The 22,543-nt window shown below is 41.8% G+C and overlaps 1 protein-coding gene across 2 annotated transcripts in view; it reads right to left on the bottom strand.

Moving 5' to 3' along the window:
* mospd2 (motile sperm domain containing 2) overlaps nt 1-22,543 on the bottom strand; it is a 104,235-nt gene that overhangs the window by 44,704 nt on the left and 36,988 nt on the right. For both annotated transcript variants that reach the window (XM_038802503.1, XM_038802502.1), the window contains exons 9-12: nt 9,671-9,847; nt 4,771-4,862; nt 2,991-3,087; nt 119-215 (exon numbers count right to left, since the gene is read on the bottom strand). In XM_038802503.1, the coding sequence (XP_038658431.1) occupies nt 119-215; nt 2,991-3,087; nt 4,771-4,862; nt 9,671-9,847 (463 nt within the window). The remainder of the gene's footprint in view (nt 1-118; nt 216-2,990; nt 3,088-4,770; nt 4,863-9,670; nt 9,848-22,543) is intronic.

Genomic DNA, 22,543 nt, shown 5'->3' with positions numbered 1-22,543 from the left:
AATTCCTTACATTAATTATTTCCAGTTTGTATTTTGCAAGTCCAAAATACTTGACTGAACACATTAAATCCATTATTTAATACGCTATTTACAGACAGTTAAAACTAAGACGTCATACCTCCATGGAGTGATACTAGAATATCCAGCGAAGTGCCTGGTTCGAAGCTGCCATTGCTTGGTTTCACCCTGTATTTCTCTGGGGCTGTTGTTCTAACCTTGTTCAGAAAAAAAGACAAGAGGACTTGAATACCATTACTAAGTTATTGCCCAATGGACATGGGAATAATTTTTTTTCTAATCATGTCACAGGGATCAGCTTCGAGAAATACCTGTCTAAAGACATTTTTAAAAATTGTTTTTCAAAATCAGAGGCCGTTTCTAATTTCCAGAATGATTTATTTATTACAACAAAAAGAAAGTGCCCAAAATTTTAAATACCTTGCGCAATAATTCAAATTTTACGCTCCAAAACCATGCAAAGAAAACTTCCGGGCGAACTTCTCCATATGGGAGGCTAGGTTCTCCCGGCGAAGGAGAATTCTTACCGATTCACGTTCCCGAGTGCGCAAATTGGGAAGCAATTCAGTACCCCTTGCATTCAAACTTATCCACAGTAAGGAATACGAGGGTTTCCTGAGGGAATCCCGCTATCGGGCCTCTCGATTGCAAAGTGTTGTGGCTGGACACCGTCCCCCCACCCCACCCCAGAAAAGAGACCCCTGTATGGAAGCTAGAGAGCAGTCCGGGAGAACAGCTGTGACCTTTGCTTAAAACCCTCCGATCCAGAAGCTGCAAGCCATTCATTAATTTCTAGTAGTGTGCTGTGATTGACAGCTTCCACAAAACAGCTGCAACCTTGATGCATGAGTGACTCTGTGCTGAAACCCTAATGTTTACAAACATCACCACATCAAAGAGAGGCAAGTGCACTGCAATCACTAAATACATTCCAATCACGCAAGCATGCGATTGCAATGCACTTACCGCCCTTAAGGAGTTATCCATTGGCCCACTGCAAAGTCCACCACCTCAGACTCACATTTGATGAGACCCGTAGTAATCCCTGCCCATGTGATTCTCAGCCTCGGGGACCGGAGATTCACGGAGGGTCAGAGAATAGAGTGTCATGTCTGCTAAATGGGTCATTAAGACCCATTGGGATTCATTTACATCCTCTTGCTTGCGCGCGGTCATGAATCTCAATCTCATCTCGTTGCCAGCAGGGGGTTGGAGCATTGCGATTGGATTGACGCCCGGTGACACCAAACCCAAATTTTTCGATTGTCCGCCACCCTGGGAACCGCAATCCAGGCCTCTCTCTTAGGAGGGAAATAAATACATCTTTGGATAATCTATTCTGAATAGCAAACTAATATTCTCCTCTCCAGAGGCGTGAACATATAATCTCGATTAACGTTTTGGCACAACACTCGTTGTGTGCTTATACTATCAGCAGCCTCCTGGACAAAACATCGATCTTGCAAAAAAAAATCCCACTGCAGTATTAAGAACAACCAGGTATTTCTCTAAGCCCTGGGTAATACATTCCCGTTATCCAGGCCATTATCAATTTGCTTTAGTTAGACATTACTGTGTGCAAACTGTTTTTCTGACATTACAAAAGACACTACTTCTAAAATTAGTTAACTGGTTACAAAGCACTTTGGGGACAGTCCGTGGTGAAAGAAGATGTAAATGGAAGACCAATGCTATCTCCAGGATTCATATAACTGGGTCAAAATCATGGTATATTTATGACCGGCTCATATTCACGCTTTCATTTTGGAATAAACCTCAGTTTATATGGAAAAGGCAAAATTATTTTGGGAGAAATATGGATTTTTACAGAATTGTCTAAATACCTTCATTTTCACAAGAAATATAACCAATTATCATAACAGGAGCAGAATTAGCCACAGGGTGACACGGTGGCATAGTGATTAGCACCGCTGCCTCACAGCTCCAGGGACCTGGGTTCAATTTCTGCTTTGGATGACCGTCTGTTTGGGGATTGCACTTCCTCCCCGTGTGTGCGTGGGTTTCCTCCAAATGCTCCAGTTTCCTCCCACAGTACAATGTGTGGGTTACGTGGATTGGCCATGATAAATTGACACTTGTGTCCAAAGGTTAGGTGGGGTTACTGGATTTTGGGGATAGGGTGGAGGCATGGGCTTTCCAAGCGCCCGTGTAGACTCGATGGGCCGAATGGCTTCCTTCTGCACTGTAGGAATTCTATGACCCATGAGCCTACTCTGGCATTCTATGATCATAGAATTAACAGCAAAGAGTGGCTGTTCTTTACCCTAACTCCACTTTCCCAATATCATCATTGGCCCGTGATTTGCTGAGTGTCCAAAAAAGCCAATGGATCTTAGCCTAGTGTCCACACCTCTTGGGTAGCGAATTCCGAAGGTATACAACCTGCATGGTTGCATTGTGGTTACCACTGTTGCCTCAAAGCACCCAGGTTCAATTCCGGCCTTGTGTGACTGTGGAGTTTGCACGTTCTACCAGTGTCTTCATGGGTTTCCTCCGGGAGTTTCGGTTTCCTCCCAGTCCAAAGATGTGCAGGTTAGGTGGAGTTACAGGGATAGGGCAGGGTATTCTTTCTGAGGGTCAGTGCAAACTCAATGGGCCGAATAGCTTCCTTCTGCATTATAGGGATTCTGTGGATCTGAATAAATAAACACTTCATCTTAGTCCTAAATAACCTCAATGTATAACCAAGGCACCCCCCTCCTGGACTCCACAGCCGGAAGAAACAGTAACTCATCAACCCGATCAAGGCCCCTCAGACTTTCAGAAGTTTAATTGAGATCACCACTCATTCTTCTAAACGTCAAAGAATATAGGCCCATTCTACTAAATTCCATAATTACACGATTAAAAATGTTCGTATTTGTAATCAAATACGTGAGCTTCTTACGGATTAACACAAATGACTAATTCAAATTCCAGAAACCGAGTGATTACTAAACCAAAGAACTTACCTTAAATGCAACAGGGTTCTTTGTCACATTGGTCAGAACTATCAAACATTTTGTTTCTCCACTTTCTTTAGAGCCAAAGTGAATATCTTCAGCAGGACTTTTTAAAACAAGAAAAAAAAAGCAGTTAATAAGCATAGCTGGTTGAAAAGTAGACATTTGATCTGAACACAATAAATGATTTTACAAGAGAGTCTATATGACAAAACTACTCTCTTCCCCATAGGAGTGATGTTCTCGTTTGTTTTCTCCATAATATGCATGGAAGTCTCTGAACATATAAATCTACAAAATCTCAAGGTGAAAACTAAGGTTCCAAACTTACATAGTATATCAAAATAACCAAAGAGGCAGTTCCAATATTGTACAACTCACTTTTCTCTAATTCTTTGCTGAAATACATGCACTATATACTGTGATAAGGATATGAAGACCCAAATATTACACAGCATTATTACCACAACAGGGTAGCACTCATTTCGCCATATCACTCTCAGTTTGCTGCATATGAAAAGATAAAAGATTCCTTCCTGGCTTCCTCATAAAAGTATTCCACAACATAACCATGGTTTCGGAGCAAAAATCTAATTTTAAATCAGTGGTCTGAAGCCAATTGTTCAGGCTTTATTCTCTTAGTTCAGGATATCAGAAATATAGAAGTTTTTCCTGGATGTAATTATGAAAACTATTCATAAATACTGTAGTGCATTTACTTCTAAAGTCAATGTTCCACTTTCCAGAGTCAGATTCCGAAACAAATGTATACATCTCTAATGCTAAAGGGTTTGGCCGCAAAATTGGATTATTCTGGAAAACCGGCATGGGGACTGTGATGCACATTTATCATGCATCCATTGCTTTCAATACGGGCAACATGCAAACTTCAGACTGGTATTCATGTTAAATGACTAACTTGCAGCCAGTTGTAAATGTGCTGCGAATTGTGCGCCAGCTGAGTAGGCGGAGCAAAATGGAGGGGAGCTAACAGGAACTTAAGCCAGCTGAACTACTTAAGTCAGCATGCACCTCTTAAAAAGGGGAAATTTTGGCTGAAGCAAGTACTGGAAGTCACTGCAAAAGTGAACTTGACCCGGAAAACGACAGAACATGGAAGAAAGAAGGTTCCAAGAGTGCACAACGGGATGGGGGTAGGGCCAAGAGAGAGATGGGAAGAGGGGTGCCTTAGTGCAGGTGGTGGAGAGCAGCAGGGATGTCATCTATTCACACGGGGTCCTGGAGGCCCTTCAGACAAACTCTCAGAAGGCAGTGGAAGTATTTAGTTATAGTTCTCATTGTTAGGAATCAAGAACCAAGGATTTGGATGTAGTTCAGTAAAATGTTTAATGACCTTATACAATGTCAAGGTTCAGAATCTTAAAATGCCATATCCCACCAATTGTACCACCAGACTCAGTCACTGCTCAATCAACCCAATCACTCACCTACTAACAACCTCTTTAATCAGAATTCTTACCCAACATTCATTACTTTGCCTCACCTGCGCATACATAAAATTTTAAACAATGCACTAAAGATCAGTTTGAATGCATCATATAAATGCAACTATAAGAAGTCTTACAACACCAGGTTAAAGTCCAACATGTTCGTTTCAAACACCAGCTTTCGGAGCACTGCTCTTTCCTCAGGTGAGGAAGGAGCAGTGCTCCGAAAGCTAGTGCTTGAAATAAACATGTTGGACTTTAACCTGGTGTTGTAAGATTTCTTACTGTGCTCACCCCAGTCCAACGCCGGCATCGCCACATCATAAATGCAACTGAAATACCTTATGCTCAGCAATGATCCTTTGAATACAGTTTGCGGTTTCTTTGCTGATTTAGTCTTTGAATCTGACCGTTCAGTGTCATCGAAAGAAACCTATATGCAAGGAAAAAAAAGAAACTCACATCTTACTGAAGACAAAGATTGCATATTTCACTATATTCGTCACATCCAATTGAACTCTCAAACTAAAACAAATTTTGTAAATGTAAATTTAAGCAAAGCACAAAAATAGTAATTGACATAGGAGAACACAGCATGAGAAAACGTATCAGAGTGAACAGCCAATTCAACATTTTGTCACAATTTAAAAGACTGTTCTTCAAAGTGGTCCATAAGCTCAGAATGTGTGTGAGATCATGTGTATGTAGCTCCCAGTTAAATTTGAGTAATTCAACTGAAAAATAATCAGCAGAAAGTTTTAATCTTAGATAAGATAAAGGTTCATTTATTACAAAACAGCTGCTGCAACTTTAAGTAATAAAGTTACTAATGGAATATATAATGGTGAAATGCAAGTAAGGATAAAGGATTGTTATAAATGCAAAATTCAATTCAGCAGAAGCAGATACAATTGCCAGTTAGCAAGGTCTCCTAAAATTAATAGTTTATTGACTTATTACTTACATTTGCAAATATATTAATATACAATTGTAGAACAGAGGTTACATTACGAAGTGAACACTATTTAAGACTACCTCAAGAGAACCCATATACAGACTCTTACAGCACATTACTACTGTGACATATTGCTCACCTCATAACAGATGCTGAACGCTATAGTTCATAACTATGTCTGCACAGCAAAATTAAAATTAAAATTGCCTTTTTCCTGAGTGGAGGAGTCTAGGGTATGCAGCAAATGTTCATTAAAAAAAACACACATCAGATTTCCCATGACAGCAAGTAGGGAGATTGGTTTTGTAATGACAAGGTTATAAAATGTAACAATTATGCAATAAATAGGGGGTGGTCATGCCCCAATAACCCTTTCCAAATGTACAATTGGGAAGGCTTGAGAAGAACCATCTTTGTTAATGAGCCAAAGTAAATCTCTATTGAATCTCTTTACCATTGACAGAAAAAAAATCATTGCTTTGAGAACTTGTACTCAAACTCCTTCCTGTGGGGAAGTGCCATCAATAGAAACACCTGACGTATATTACAAACTATGTTTTGCTGTTTAAAGAAGGGCATACATATACACACATAATTAGAACATTATTCATTTTTTGTATCTGCGAGAGTATATAAAAATATAGGAACTGGAGTAGGTCACTCAGCCCCTCAAGTCTGTTCTGTCATTCTATCATAGCTGATTAGTACCTCAATTCTGTTCACCAGACCTTGATCCATAGCCTTCACTTCTGTACTTCATCTACCCGTCTTGAAAGTTTCAAATGAATCAGGTCCACATCTTTTTGCAGGAGAAAGTTTCAACATTCCACTACTATTTCTACAAAAAAAACAGCCTCTCAACTTCACCCTTAAGATTATCACTTTGTTGGCCCCAAAGGGACAGTTGCTTTATACTCTCTCCATTGAATCCCTTTACCATTGACATAAAAGTAATTGATTTGAGAACCGCTTAAACTTAGAAAGTCACAGAAATACCTCATACTTAATCCTTCAAATTCCGGTGTTTTCTCTAGGAACCGGCACTGTAACTACTCCATGGTCAGTACATCTTTCCAAGATATGGTGCCCAAAACTGAATGAAGTACTTCAGATTTATTCTAAGCATCTGTGAAGCATAACATCCTCCCTTGTATACTAGCTGCCTCGACAGAAAGATCATTTTCCTTTACATTGCTTTTTGCACCTGCACAAACTTTTGATGATGTGCATATGGTGATCTAAATCCTTTTGTTCCTCCAGACATGGCGTCTTTCTTCATTAAGAAAATAGTTTCATTGGTCTTTCTTGTATCTGAAGTTGATGACTTCACACTGAACTCCCATCTGCCTTCTTTTATCCACTCTCAATTTTTACTTACTCTGCCTCCTGCAGCATGCCTGATTCTTGAGGAATTTTCCAGATGTTTGGCTAAAAATGGTCAGAGTGAAGGCCTGAAGCCACTAATTTGTGCAATTATGTATCTTAGGATTGTATTTCTGCTTTTCTCTCAACTGCAAGCCTTTATTGTATATTTAAAGTTACTTTGTAGACCCTGTATGGTTGTGTTTTGCAAATAATTAATCAATAGTAATCATTAGTGCTGCTATTCACTGTTTTGCAAGAATTTGTTTTTCCATACTGGCCATTGTCATGTGAATGTCTCTTGAAGAAAGGTTTGGTCTATCATGTGACGTGTAGCATGGCTTCAGTGATGTCATTTGAGGGTGGAGCTGGGCTGTGGCTGTCAGACGAGAGGGTTTTATTTTTGGTTTCAGTTTCCGTTGGTTGCTTTGGACTGCAGAGGGAAAGCAAAGTGTTTCCCTGTTTTCATTTTAAAAGTAGTTCCAGTGAAAAAGGTACATTGGGTGCGGCAAACTGCCTTGGTAACTTGCTTTCCGGACGGAGTTTGAATCTGCTGGTTGGAACTGATCAGAATTTCAGGGAAAGGACCACACCCATTCAAGTGAGGATAGTGTGCTGGGCCACACCTTTGAAAGGGCGTTTGGTTTAATTGGATGTTGTTATTGAATTAGAACAGCTAAGAGGGGATTCATTAAGTGTCATATACATAGGTGTTGTCTTTTGTTTGTAATTGATAAAAGATTCTTGCTGTGTTTTTTATATATATGTTAACTACATTCTTAGAATAAACCTTGTTTTAATTAAGCACCTAGGAAGTCGGATGAATCTCACTTTCTGAAGCTCACCCTAGCCAAATAAAGGTTACAGGTCAGGTGAACTGCATAATACACTTTGGAGTTTCTAAGCCCTGGCCTATAACACCATCCACAACTGGTGTTTACATCTTGGCTTTCCCCTTTCAAACTAGAATGCTAAATTAAAGTTGTATTTTATGCTTCAGAACTCCATTTTCCCTTACTCCTTTCGATGACCATTGAACTACAAGCAAAAACTGAATAGCCTTACACGTTGTCAGCAATGGTGTGGAATCAGATGATGGAGCCTGATAGATGAACATATAAAGTGGTTGATAGCAGTTGGGAGACACTATTAAAAATGCATAAACAGCTTGAATATTGCGAAGTCTGCAAAGTCTTGTAATGTCAGAGAAGAATTTGACAAGGACTCATGTTTACCTTGAAAACCAGAGATTTGGCTTAAAAGGACACTGCTTCAAGGATTCACAACTACAGCCGGAGTGGAATAGTCAACTGCTCAAGACTACGGGATAAAGGGCCAGGAACAGAGTGACTGACCGAAGTGCCCACTTGTGTACGATTATTGTAGACTTGGCGATGTATGCTACAAGGGCATTTTACCAAATTACTCGTGGAGCACAAAATTTGTGGTTATCCATTTTGGGGAGCTCTGGGGGACAGACCAATTTGGGGTTAACATTTGTAATATATTATATATGGTATGTAAGTAAAGTCATCTTTCTTCCTTTATTTTAATATATAAAGTGCTTTCTCCTGCCAATTGTTACATCACCATGGTCATTATTCAACAAAATTCTTGTTTTAACACGTTATTTGTTTTTGTCATTCAATCCTATTACCTCCAGAGTATGGCCCCGAATCAAATGAGACTCCAGAAGACCACAAGACACAGGAGCAGAATTAGGCAATTTAGCCCATCGAGTCTGCTTCACTATTCAATCATGGCTGATATATTTCTCATCCCCATTCTCCTGCCTTATCCCTATAACCCCTGAGCCCCTTATTAATCAATACCCACCTACCTCTGTCTTAAAGACACTGTGATTTGGCCTCCACAACCTTCTGTGGCGAAGAGTTGCACAGATTCACCACCCTCTGGCTGAAGAAATTCCTCCTCATCTCAGATTCAAAGGATTGTCCCTTCAGTTTGAGGCTGTGCCCTCGGGTTCTGTTTTTTCCTTTCTAGTGGAGACATCCTCTCCATGTCAACTCTATCAAGGTCTCTCAATATCCTGCAATTTTCAATAACAAAAGTACAGACCCAGAGTCCTCAACTGCTGTGCATATGACGAGCAGTTTGTTCCAGGGGATTATTCTTGTGAACATCCTCTGGACCCTTTCCAAGGCCAGCACATCCTTCCTTAGATGCGAGCTCCAAACTGCCGACAATACTCCAAATGGGGTTTGACCATAGCCTTATACTGCCTCAGTAGAGACTTCCATGCTGTCTTTGTTGTTTTCCCAGCAGTTAGCAAGAATCATAGAATTTACAGTGCAGAAGGAGGCCATTTGGCCCATCGAGTCTGGACGTGCCCTTGGAAAGAGCACCCTACCTAAGCCTACACCTCTATCCTATCCATGTAACCCAGTAACCCCACCCAACCTTTTTGGATACGAAGGGCAATTTAGCACAGCCAATCCACCTAACCCACACATCTTTGGACTGTTGGAGGAAACTGGAGCACCCGGAGGAAACCAACGCAGACATGGGGAGAAAGTGCAAACTCCGCACAGACCGTGACCCAAGCTGTGAATCAAACCTGGGACATTGGAGCTGTTAAGCAACTGTGCTAACCACTGTGCTACCGGGCCCCACTAATGGCTGGATGAGCTTTGGTGAGCTGATGGCCTTTATCCACCTTTCTTTTTGTACATGTATGTGTTTACTGGTAGGCATCCTACCAATCCAGTTATAAGCAGCTATGCTATCAATATATATTTGAGCTAATGTATGGATATGGAATGTAGCAATTAACAGGCAAACGCAAATACTTTTTGAAAAAGTGAACAAAGAAATTACCGCAATAGCAAACCCAATGATTATTACATGTTTCAAATTATCTGATTTAACTAGGTTACAATTGTAGTCAATATTAAAAGTTCTACCTTTTTTGTTTTTTGCAAAGGTTCATCATTGTGGTTAGTGTCAACAATTTCCTTGCTATCTCCATCTCCTTTTTCCTTTCCATCCAATTCATCTTCACCTGGAATTGGGCCATTTTCACATATGGGTGTTTGAAAATCATCATCTGGCAATGGCGGGTAGCTGTATTTAAAAGGATCCTAAAAATGGCAGTTACATTAAAATAAAGTCTTAGACAAAAAATATTTAAACAACATTAACAATCTTTATTAGCGTCACAAGTAGACTTACATTAACACGGCAATGCCATTACTGTGAAAATTCCCTAGTCGCCACACTCCGACACCTATTCGGGCACACAGTGGAGGGAGAATTCAGAATGTCCAGTTCACCAAACAAGCATGTCTTTCGGGCCTTGTGGGAGGAAATCCACGCAGTCAAGGGGAGAATGTGCAGACTCCACACAATGTCCCAAGCTGGTAATCAAATCCAGGTCCCCGGCACTATGAAGCAACAGTGCTAACCACTGTACTACCATGCTGCCCATAAAATCTCACTCATTACTTTTTGCTCTGAATACGGTGGTGAAGTCCACTGGTCCAACAATCAAGATCTCAGTTGCCAAAGAGATTTTAGGTGACCTTGACAGATACCAATTTAGTCCTACAGGTATTTTTCAACTTTACTATGAAGACATTCCAGCATCTTGTAGTATTATATAAACCATTTAAACAGTATGCTTTCTCAATGTAAAATCATTGGTACTGTTAATAAATAACTAATTAAATCTATTTCCTTGTAATAGAGTATCCCAATCTCAATTTCACGCTCTTCAATGGAATATAATTTATTGAACATAACATTTGCATATTTGAAGAACAACTAATCAGTTCAATAAGTTCGTAATTTAAAGTTCAATAAATTAGTAATTTAAAGTTTTATTTTTCTACAAATTGACCAATATAGTTTGTAACAATTCAGGCTCATTCTTCCACCCCGCTCCAACCTGCCTATAATCATTCACTGAGCTTGATTTAGATGCATAGAAACAGACTTCCGGACCTGCTTATGTGAACCACCCTTAATATGGTAAGATTTTGTTCACATTGCAAAGCTCTTTAAAATTGCATCACCCACACAACTGTTACTATAGTTTATCAACATTCTGCAGAAATTCTTTTTGTAAATATACACTAGCCATTCAAATCTTTCATTGTTAACAAAGTAACACAAAATAAATTCTCCTTCATGCCATTTCTGATAATCGTACAAGCAGTGGCGTTTAAATGCTAGAGAATATTTATGGTTCAATTTCCAGGTAAAATATTCAAATAGAAACAATGTTATATATCAGTCAATGCTAAAGGTCCAAAAGTCAAATTCCTTAAGTGGTTAGCAATCTTTGGTACAGTTAACATTAAAGTAGTAGAAATATTGGAAAAGAAAGTGAATTTTATTCAGGAAAGCCAGCAACCATTCAACTAATCAACCACAGTCTTAGGAAAGCTTGAGGCAGGCAACATCTCAAACTACTGGAACGTGACTATCATAATATACATACAGGTATATGACGGTGCACAGACAGGCAGTGGTTGACACACAGGATGGCCAGTGAACACAGAACACAGCAGCCAATCACCAGACAGGACACGACCACTATAAAGCCAGAGGGCACTAGTTTTCCCAATCTCTTGGGATCCAGCCTCGGAGACAGTCAGAGCCCGTGAGCAACAACTAGAACATACACCATGTGGTAGCAGGATAGTCTGGGCAGGTTAGCCTCAGGTCTCCAGTCAAATCAGCATAATGTCAACCCACAGTTTAAGTATGTATGATAGTTAAGAGTTCAATAAAATAGAGTTGCATTTCTTCAAGTGTTGGAAGCCTGTTGCTCTCACTGCTGCAGTAAACGCAGTCCTCGCAGACCCAGTTTACCGAACACATCAGTGACCAGATGCAAGGTTAACAAATACTGCAAATCTAGTCAAGGCAGGTTGAGAGAGCATGACCAGAGAAAAAGAAAACCCTGTAAAAATATGAAATAAACCTTGGAAGAGCTGGTAGTACACAGACAGCAAAAAGATGGATAGTTCAGAGTCTAGTTCTTGCGAAAGGACTCCATCTGAAAGTCTAAACCATCTTTTCAGATGCTGGAAGATACTTGTTTTTAAGGTTAAAACATTCACCCTACGTTAGGAAATCTTTGTATTTTAAATTTTGTTGGGACAGGAATTAAAATGTGTGTCTCACTCCCTATAAAAGTGCTTTACCTTTGATGGTTTGTATCAACATTTTTAGTTGGCAAAAATAGATTTAACAACCAGTTTAGTTAATGATTGTTTAGAACATAGAACATTCAGTGCAGAAGGAGGCCATTTGGCCCATCGAGTCTGCACCGACCCACTTAAGCCCTCACTTCCACCCTATCCCCATAATCCAATAACCCAATCTAACCTTTTATGGTCACTAAGGGCAATTTATCATTTAGTGACCCAGCAGGCAGCACTGTAGCACAAGTGACTAGCACTGTGGCGTCACAGCGCCAGGTTCCCAGGCTAGATTCCCCGCTGGGTCACTGTCTGTGCAGAGTCTGCACGTTCTCACCGTGTCTGCGTGGGTTTCCTCCGGGTGCTCCGGTTTCCTCCCACAGTCCAAAGGCGTGCAGGTTAGGTGAAGTGGCCATGCTACATTGCCCTCAGTGTCCAAAAGGTTAGGGGGGGTTATTGGGTTACGGGGATAGGGTGGAAGTGAGAGCTTAAGTGGGTTGGTGCAGACTCGATGGGCCAATGGCCTCCTTCTGCACTGTATGTTCTATGAACCTGGGACCCTAGTGCTGTGAAGCCACAGTGCTATCCACTTGTGCTACCGTGCTGCCTGATACTGTAACTCAAGCTCAGAACCTAGAGCACTTTAATAAAGTCAATGTTTCTGGAGTAATGTTTAACCAAGCTACTAAAAATCTTTGCCAACCACCTACATAACGTCACATGTTGGAGTACAAAACAGAAAATGGGTGAGTCACACCACCATTATATAAAGCCTTCCCGTGTCTATAACTGGAAAAGCTGCAGCAAATTATTATTATTATTTTTAAAATTTAGAGTACCCAATTCATTTTTTCCAATTAAGGGCAATTTAGCATGGTCAATCCACCTACCCTGCACATCTTTGGGTTGTGGGGGCGAAATCCACGTAAACACGGGGAGAATGTGCAAACTCCACACGAACAGTGGCCCAGAGCCGGGATCGAACCTGGGACCTCAGCGTCGTGAGGCAGCAGTGCTAACCCACTGCGCCACCGTGCTGCCCTCAGCTGCAGCAAATTAGACATTCAAATATTCTAATACATTCAGCTTCCAAAAATTTACATTTTTAAACTCGCTCCACAATTAAAGCTTTAATTAGGCACCTAAAGATTAAAGAATTTATGAAGATTGGCCTTGATAATTTCAAAAATGTGAATTCCGTTGTCAGCCTCGCAGCATTCTCTTCTGTGTTAGAAGGTCATAGGTCATAGGCCCCACTCAAGAGGACTTCGCACATTCGCGAAGCGGCACTTCTGATAGTGCAACAATCCCTTAGGATTGCACTGAAGGTCCGAGTTTCAAATGCAACATTAAGCCAAACCCTCATCCATGCAATCTTTTCTTTTACATTCTAATGTTGGCTAGTTTGTTGCTGCATTCCCATCATACAGACACTACAAAGACCAGCAGATTTCTCTTCCCAAATCACATTTTGATAGACACAATGTTCCATTTCAGAGATTGAACTCCCAACAAGAAATGTAGGATTTGAATATTACAGGTATAATGTTGGAGAATAATCGAAATGAAATTGTGCGCCCAATGTGGCTGACGCTGTCAACCAACTAGCAATTTTCAGCTATTTCACACAAAACAGATGACCATACAATTACATTCATCTACGCCAATGGCTTGACACTACAGACACAGGCATTAATACTGGAGCAAGTACGAAACGTACAAGGCACCTGGAATGCTACTTCTGAGCCAGGTGCCTCTGCCCAATGCAAGAAAAACAGATGGGCTGGTGCTCCATCAGAATAATAACAGCTGGGAAGGGTTTCAAGGTTTTCTTCTACGGAAGGCAACTTGTGCCCTCCACCCAAAATGCCTGGTTGTCATCTTCAACAAAACCTTCACTGATTGACCTCATTGCATGAACAGCAGTCATCAAAAGGTAGAAACCAGGATTAACCTGGTCCAGAAAGCAATTGAAATGTCATGAGAAGCACAGCCAGAGAGCTTTGCACTGCAACTGTGGCCCACGTCTAGTCTGCGGCAGAATATTGCTCTGCCTGATGCTCCTGCAACTACCTCAAGATAGTGAGCATGAAGCTGAACACGACCACGAGGACGGTTTTAAGTATACTCAAGTCCACAACTGAATGGCTCCTAGTGCTCTCTCACATATCCCCCCTGCAAATCATCAAAGCACCATGATGCGGAGGTGGGAAAAGTCATGAGATGCACTAACCTTCCCATCCAAAACCTCAAACTTGCTCCTACCTCTGCAACTCGACTTCCTGACCGATAGACTTGAATCAGCAAGGATAACCAACACCTCATCCACAATAGTTCTTAATATCAGGGTCCCGCAAGGCTGTGTCCTTAGCCCCCTACTATACTCACTAAACAAACACACGACTGTGTGGCAAAACCGGACTCCTATTCCAACTACTAAAACATGCTGCTGTGCAGAGAGACCTGGGTGTACTTGTGCATGAGTTGCAAAAAGTTGGTTTACAGGTGCAACAGGTGATTAAGGCAGCAAATGGAGTTTTGTCCTTCATTGCTAGAGGGGTGGAGTTTAAGACTAGGGAGGTTATGCTGCAATTTTATAAGATGTTCGTGAGGCCACACCTGGAATAGTGTGTTCAGTTTTGGTTTCCTTACCCGAGAAAGGACGTACTGGCGCTGGAGGGTGTGCAGAGGAAATTCACTAGGTCAGGGGTGGGCAAACTTTTCCGTGCAAGGGCCACATTCAGAAATTCACAATTTTAAAAGGGCCGCATAGTATATTAAGTAAAATAATTACTTCACCCGGTTCTGATTCTGGGCGCCTCATGTAGAACATAGAACAGTACAGCACAGAACGGGCCCTTCGGCCCTCGATGTTGTGCCGAGCAATGATCACCCTACTCAAGTCAACGTATCCACCCTATACCAGTAAGTAACCCAATAGCCCCGCATAAAGACCTTTGGCGGGCCGCATGCGGCCCGCAGTTTGCCCACCCCTGCACTAGGTTAATCCCAGACCTGAAGGGTTTAGATTACGAGAAGAGGTTGAGTAGACTGGGACTGTACTCGTTGGAATTTAGAAGGATGCGGGGGATCATATAGAAACATAAAATTATGAAGGGAATAGATAGGATAGATGCGGGCAGGTTGTTTGCACTGGTGGGTGAAAGCAGAACTAGGGAGCATAGCCTCAAAACAAGGGGAAGCAGGTTTAGGAGGAACTTCTTCACCCAAAGGATTGTGAATCTATGGAATTCCTTGCCCAGTGAAGCAGTTGAGGCTCCTTCATTAAATGTTTTTAAAGATAAAGATAGATAGTTTTTTGAAGAATAAAAGGGATTAAGGGTTATGGCGTTCGGGCTGGAAAGTGGAGCGGAGTCCACAGATCAGCCATGATCTCACTGAATGGTGGAGCAGGCTCAAGGGGCCAGACGGCCTACTCCTGCTCCTAGTTTAGATTTAGATTTAGAACAGTACAGCACAGAACAGGCCCTTCGGCCCTCAATGTTGTGCCGAGCAATGATCACCCTACTCAAACTCACGTATCCACCCTATACCCGTAACCCAACAACTCCCCCTTAACCTTACTTTTTAGAACACTACGGGCAATTTAGCATGGCCAATCCACCTAACCCGCACATCTTTGGACTGTGGGAGGAAACCGGAGCACCCGGAGGAAACCCACGCACACACGGGGAGGACGTGCAGACTCCGCACAGACAGTGACCCAGCCGGGAACCGAACCTGGGACCCTGGAGCTGTGAAGCATTGATGCTAACCACTATGCTACTGTGCTGCCCCACTTATAGTTCTTATGTACTACACGTTAGAACATAGATCGTAGAATTTCTACAATGCAGAAGAGGCCATTCGGCTCCAAGTCTGTACCAACCTTTCGAAAGGCCATCCCACCCAGACCCAATCATGTTATATTTCTAATCATGTTCAGGAAGTTTGCTGATGACACGACCATAGTTGGTCGGATCTCAAACAACGATGAGTCAAAGTACGGGAGGGAGATAGAGAACCTAGTGGCGTGATGTAACTACAACAATCTCTGCTGCAATGTCAGCAAAACCAAGGAGCTGGTCATTGACTTCAGGAAGCGAAGTATCATACACACCCGTGTTTGCATTAATGGTGCAGAGGTGGAGATGGTTGACAGCTTCAAATTCCTAGGTGTGCACATCTGTCCTGGTCCACTCACATCGTCGCTACAATCAAGAAAGCACAACAGCACCGATACTTCCTCAGGAAATGAAGGAAATTTGGCATGCCAATTGACTCTTACCAATGTATCATAGAAAGCATCCTATCTGGCTGCATCACAGCCTGGTAGGTAACTGCTCAGCCCAAGATCATACATATAGAGTCATGAACACAGCCCAGTCCATCACGCAAAAACGCCTCCCATCCATTGACTCAGTGTACACCTCCTGCTGCCTTGGGAAAGCAAGTAGCAAAATCAAAGACCCCTTCCTCCCGGTTTATTCGCTCTTTCAACCTTTTCAATTGGGTAGGAGATACAAAAATCTAGAACACGAACCAATGTTCAGGAACAGCTTCTTCTCTGCTGTTACCAAACTCCCAAATGATCCTCTTATGGACTGAACTGATCTCTTCACACATCTTCTCTACTTAGTACACACTCCGTAGACTTCACCCAATGCCTGTGTCTATGTATTTACATTTATACATGTCCAATGTCTTTTTCATGTATGGAACGATCTGTCTGGACTGTACACAGAACAATACTTTTCACTGTACCTCAGTAGACGTGACAATAAATCAAATCCAAAAATCCAAATCAATCGGAGCTAGTATAGTCAGGGAAATAGATACTGTTCGCTGTAGCCAAGATTGAGAGTCTCGAGGGCTACGGTGTTGCCTGCCTGTTGCCAGGGTTCGAGGCGAGACATCTATTTTGGACTGGAGAGGAAATAGTGGCTGGGGAGGGGTTCCATGTGGGCACCAACGACAGGTAGGTAGAGTAAGGGAAGAAGTTCTGTGTAGGCAATTTGTGGAGTTAGGCACTAAATCAAAAAACAGAATCTCCACGGTTATAATCTCTGGATCATTACCTGAGACACGTGCATATTGGCAAAGGGTGCGTAAAGTTAGAGAGATGAATACGTGGCTCAGACTGATGTGCGAGAAGTAGGTATTGGTTCGTGGGTCATTGACATCAGTACAGGGGAATGTTGAGGCTGTACCATTGGGACAGCCTACATCTGAACCATGCTGGGACCAGTGTTCTTACAGACCCTATAACTAGGGAAGTAGTGAGGGCTTTAAACTTAAGATTGGGGGTGAAGGTTCAGGTGCTTGGGAAATTAGAAAGTTACAGTTAAAGGTGGGAGTGCAGGTTAGTGATTAGTCTAGTGTCAACAGAAAACAACAGGTAGGGATAGATCATATGAACATTATACTGCACTAAGGACTCATACAAGAGCCCCAGCAGGAAGGGGTGAAGGTTCCAAGAATGATAGGTTTAAAAACTTAGAGGTATGTGGGAGAGCAGTGGCACAGAATAGTGGGGTGAATTTGACTGTTGTAGTTTGACAGGCCAAGGGATGTAAACAAAAATATGCAACGCAAAGCAAATTCAGTTGTAATCACTCAAAGCTAATATTCTTTATCTGAATGCACAAAGCATTTGCAACAAGATAGACGAGTTGATGGCAGAGATTGCAACGTAGGAGCATGACGTATTAGCTATTACAGGGTGGACAGGACTGGGTACTCAACATTCCAGGGTATACAATGTTCCAAATCAACAGGCCAAAGGGAAATAGAGGTGGGGTAGTGTTGTTAATCAAGGAAGGTTCAGAGCAGTGCTGAGTCGTGATATAAAGGCAGTGGATAGTGATGTATAATCAGTTTGGCTTGAAATCATGAATAGCAGGGGAAGCAAGACATAGATAGTAGTTGTCTATAGACCCTCAAAAAGTGACCTCAAGAGATCAGAGCATGAATGGGGACATTAGTCCATTCAGACCATGTTCACGGCTCATGAGCCTCCTTCCACCCCTCTTCATCTAACCGTATTAATATAACCTTCAATCAATTTCTCCCTCACGTACTTAATAACTTCTTCTAAAAGGATCTATGCTATTCATTTCAACAGCTTCTTCTGGTGGAAAGCTCCATGTTTAAATCATAAATTAAGAACAGCAATTAATAATATTGCAGTGTTATTTTGACTGATCACAATCTCCAAAGTCTCCATATCGAAAACAATAAAGTAAAGCTTTACTGACTTCAGTAGAAAGTCACAACATGTCATGTAAGGTAGAATTCCAATTGTAACTAGGGTACAATTGGATTGTGGCAAATAGTTGCTACTATGGAAATCTCTGAACAGTTGGAAGGAATCGAGTCATTGCAAGTTTATTCACAACACCATGAACATCGTTCACCCAAGAATGAACAAAATAAAACTGACAGCCAGAACTGAAAACTCAGTGAGCATCAGTATAAACTCCACAAAGCAGAAAAAAATAGCCTCTGGTGTTCATCCTTTGAAATCACCTACATAAAAAGGCAAAACCAGATGTGAACACTGGTCAGAAGAATCTAGCTCATGACTGCAAACAAAAAAAAAAATCACTCGTAAGTTTTCCATCAAATGGCATTTTGAATTGTGTCCTAAATAGGAGAATCCCATCTCAATTGCTATTTAACAAAACCCATTTTAAATCCACCAATCTTGCTCGTCTCTTCCCCATTTTTTTATGCCACATAGTCAGATTTGTGGTTCACAAGATATCATTGACAGCTTCCAACCCTATATCCAGCCACAATGATTATGAAATTAATGTTGCAAAGAGCTCAACAGCATCCTTAAAAACTCTCAATATAACCTTCACAATGCAAAAGTGGGAAACAATGACATGGCTGTACTTCTACTCAGTATTACTCATCTAAATCTAAATTACAAGGTTTAAAAGATTTGGGACTAGGCCTTTAAAGGTAAAATATAGGGGGAGATGGGAGTTGTTCTGAGGTTTACCAGACAGCAAACACGGTGGTTTGATGTTAGAGAATACAGGGGGCCCAGATTTCTTTATTAGGAAGAAGGTGCAAGATGTTTACATTTAGAAACAATGGCAGCAGCCTGTGTGCCAACCAACAGTGGACAGATTGTAAGTCTCCAAATTCCCAGAAAAGTGTCAAGAATGTTGGGTTGTAAACTGGTATGCTTTCAGCTGCACATTTAGTTCCAAGGTGAAAGTGTTTGCATCTCAAGGATAGCTGATCAGTATTTCCACTTAGCTAGAAGGCCCATGTGAAGTATGCCGACAATGGGCTTTGAGGGGGGAAAAGATGAAAACTCAATCACAGTTAGTTTGCCAGGTCCCTGGAAAGAGAAATCAGCTGGAGCAGTAGAGGCCAACCTGCAGCCCGGGGGCCACATGCAGCCCACCTGGATTCGGAGTGAGGCCCACGAGACATTTTGTTGACCGTAGTGCATGCGCAGGGTTGCCACATTCCGCTGATTTACATCCGCATATCTTTTTTCCTACTGACAGGAATGAAACGATACGCACGTAAAGCAAGGGCAAGTGAAGTGCGGTGCATGTAGACAACATTGATTGAGAGCTGTGTGCTCCCTCTCATCTAATGTGGAAATACTTCTTCTATTTTCACCATTTAAATTTGTGAAATGATTATGCATTTTCCGTAACTTGTTATGAAATATTCGGCACATATTAAATGTATTTAATCTTATTCACGGAGCCACAGTTAGTGAACAAGTCTGATTTCAATCTTGCGGCCACCAAGATGATGGATGGCCACTCATGCGGCCCACTCACTAGCCTAGCTTGCCCATCACTGAGCTAGAGGTTCACCATGCTAGAATGCAGGAGAAAGCTCACATTCGGTCTCTCAAAACAAATTTGTGAAAACTTACAAGCTGGAAGATTTGCCAAGCTTGTGCTCTAGGAAGGATCTCCAGAAATACTTTCCCCATGTGGTAAGAAACACCAGTCTGAGAAGGGAAAAGAACAGAAATAAACAGATTCTGGAAAAATTGAACGTCTACTTAAAGGACAGTTTAAAGTACATTTGTGAAGTGGGAAACGTCAGCTCCTTTTTCTCTCTCTACAGATGGTACCAGACCTGCTGAAATTTTCCAGCATTTTCTCTTTGGTTTCATATTCCAGCAACCACGGTAATTTGCTTTTATATAGTCTTTTTGAAAATATATATACCGGCCAGTGTGTATTAAATAGTGGCAGACAATTAGAAAACTCGAATTGATAAATTAGGCTTCAGCAATTTGGCCCAAAGTCCTTAAAACAGAGTATAAGTGAGAGACACTGACAAAGAGCGGATTTCTCCAGCAGGCCTGCGCCAGGTTTTCTTGCAGAAGAGATGGCTTGCCATAGACTGCCGGCTGCATCTTCCAGTCCTGAAGTCAATGTTGATTATACTCCTCTCTCGTGCCACGATCGGGGAACCCGTAGCGGGGATTGACTACAGCAGGACTGGAAGATCCTACCAGTGGGAAGGGCTGGGAATTCTGTCCAAAAAGAAAGAGTGGATAGTTTACTCAGAACTCAGTTACACTGTGTAGAATCTGGTCTTGTGATGTTCTTGCTATCTGGGAAGGCAAGGAGAAAGGCTGCAAGAAAGGTCAGCCACAATGTTAACCAAGGTACCACCAAGCAGCAGGAAGCAGATCAGCACCATCAGGGAGTGCGGAGTAGAAATGTTATAGTTCATAATTAGGGGTTAAGATAATATCTTCTGCAGTCATGATCAAGAGCCCAAAAGGGAAGCACCGTAGCATGGTGGTTAGCATAAATGCTTCACAGCTCCAGGGAGAGGGGAGAGAAGAGTTGTTGGGTTACGGGTATAGGGTGGATACGTGGGTTTGAGTAGGGTGATCATTGCTCGGCACAACATCGAGGGCCGAAGGGCCTGCTCTGTGCTGTACTGTTCTATGTGTTACTTACTGTGTGTAGAGGAAGGGGTGTCTCAAAGTGGCTAGGAAGGAACCTGAAAAAGTAACAAATCAGTTGTGATCCACGTTGGGATCAATGATGTACAGCTAACATTTAAAAAGAGGAACTTTGAAAGTGGCAATCTCATAATTATTATCCAAGTCATTTGCCAATTGCCCGAGGAGCAAACAGATCAAGAAAGTGGACCCATGCCTGATAGATTGGAATGGGATGTGTTCCATTCAATAGGATACAAAGACAGAGGTCAAACAAGGCTGTAGCACTGCATCAACTCTCTTCCCCATCAGTCTCACGGCAATACTGCACCTCAACTCTGCACATTACCCACAGGCATGGAGATAATTCACAGAACAGATGGGAAACTGTTCAATCTATGCCACTTTCAATCCAGAACCAAAAACATTCCAACTTCAATCACTGAGTTCCAGTATGCAAATGAGACTTGCGTGTACACTCACTCAAACGGAGTTCTAGTTCATTGTCGATTCCCTTTTGAAGTGAATGAGAAAATGGACTTTTCACTAAATGGCCAGAAAACTTTTTTTTTTCCCCCCCAATCAACCACCATGGCACAAAACCACCCCTAGCCATCAAGACCAATGGCAAAATCTTGGAAAATGTGGAACATTTCCATGTCTTAGGAGCCTCTTCTCTTCGAACATTGCCTCCAATGTGTCAGCTCAGCCATCGGCCAACTGAGGAAAAGAATATTTGAGGACCGAGATCTCAAACCAAAGACTCTAAGGTCATGGTTTAGCAGGTGATTCCCATGCTCTTCTATGCGATGGAAATTTGGATAACCTACCATGGTTGCCTCAAAGTGCTGGAGGTACTAGCAGTGCCTTTGTAAGATCCTCCAAACCAGATGGTGAGAAAGGCAGACCAACAGCAGTGTTGTCTCCCAAACCACATGTTACTCCCAAAACAATTACTCTGCTCAGAACTTGGTCTTGACAGGGGACTTGCAGAAGGACAGCAAAAATGCTTTTAAGTATGTCTTCAAAAGGTTCCTGAGATAGTCAAACATTCACTCTGATTCATGGGGGTCCCTGGCATATGACTGACCAAAATGGAGAAGCTTCATTCGATAAGGTAATGAATACATCGAGAAATTTCATCAGGAACATGCAGAGATGAAATCCAGGTTTTGGAGTGCACAAACCTCCCAATAACTCATCTACCCAACCCTCAAGTACTAGCTGCCCCACACGTGAGAATCTGCAGATCACACACCGAGTTCATCAGCCATCTCAAAACACATTGAACAGAGTGGAAGCAAGTCATCCTTGATCCTGAAGGACTGCCTAAAATAGGATGAGAGGACTGACACAGGAAGGAAATAAGAACAGAGGGCATGCATCACACCCTACTTCACAGATCAGGGAAAACAACATCTGGTGAAATTCAGAGACATTTCAAAATGAGTAAATAGCTCAACATCATTTCCAACAATAGATTTAAGTCATAGATCGGTCATGGGGAAGAGGGAATATTAAATTCCAAATACTACACAGTTCCTCCTTGTGAAACCACAGACACCAATTAGTGTTGCAGGTGAAAGCAATGAGAAGCCACAAATACGCTTAGGAAACTGCTATATAAAATGTAGTTAAAGAACTTGAAGTCAGAATATTTAAAGAGAGATATAAACAGGGAGAAC

This window comes from Scyliorhinus canicula, chromosome 7 (genome assembly GCF_902713615.1).
Source record: "Scyliorhinus canicula chromosome 7, sScyCan1.1, whole genome shotgun sequence".
Lineage (NCBI taxonomy): Eukaryota > Metazoa > Chordata > Chondrichthyes > Carcharhiniformes > Scyliorhinidae > Scyliorhinus > Scyliorhinus canicula.
This window is presented reverse-complemented; position numbering and strand designations above follow the sequence as displayed.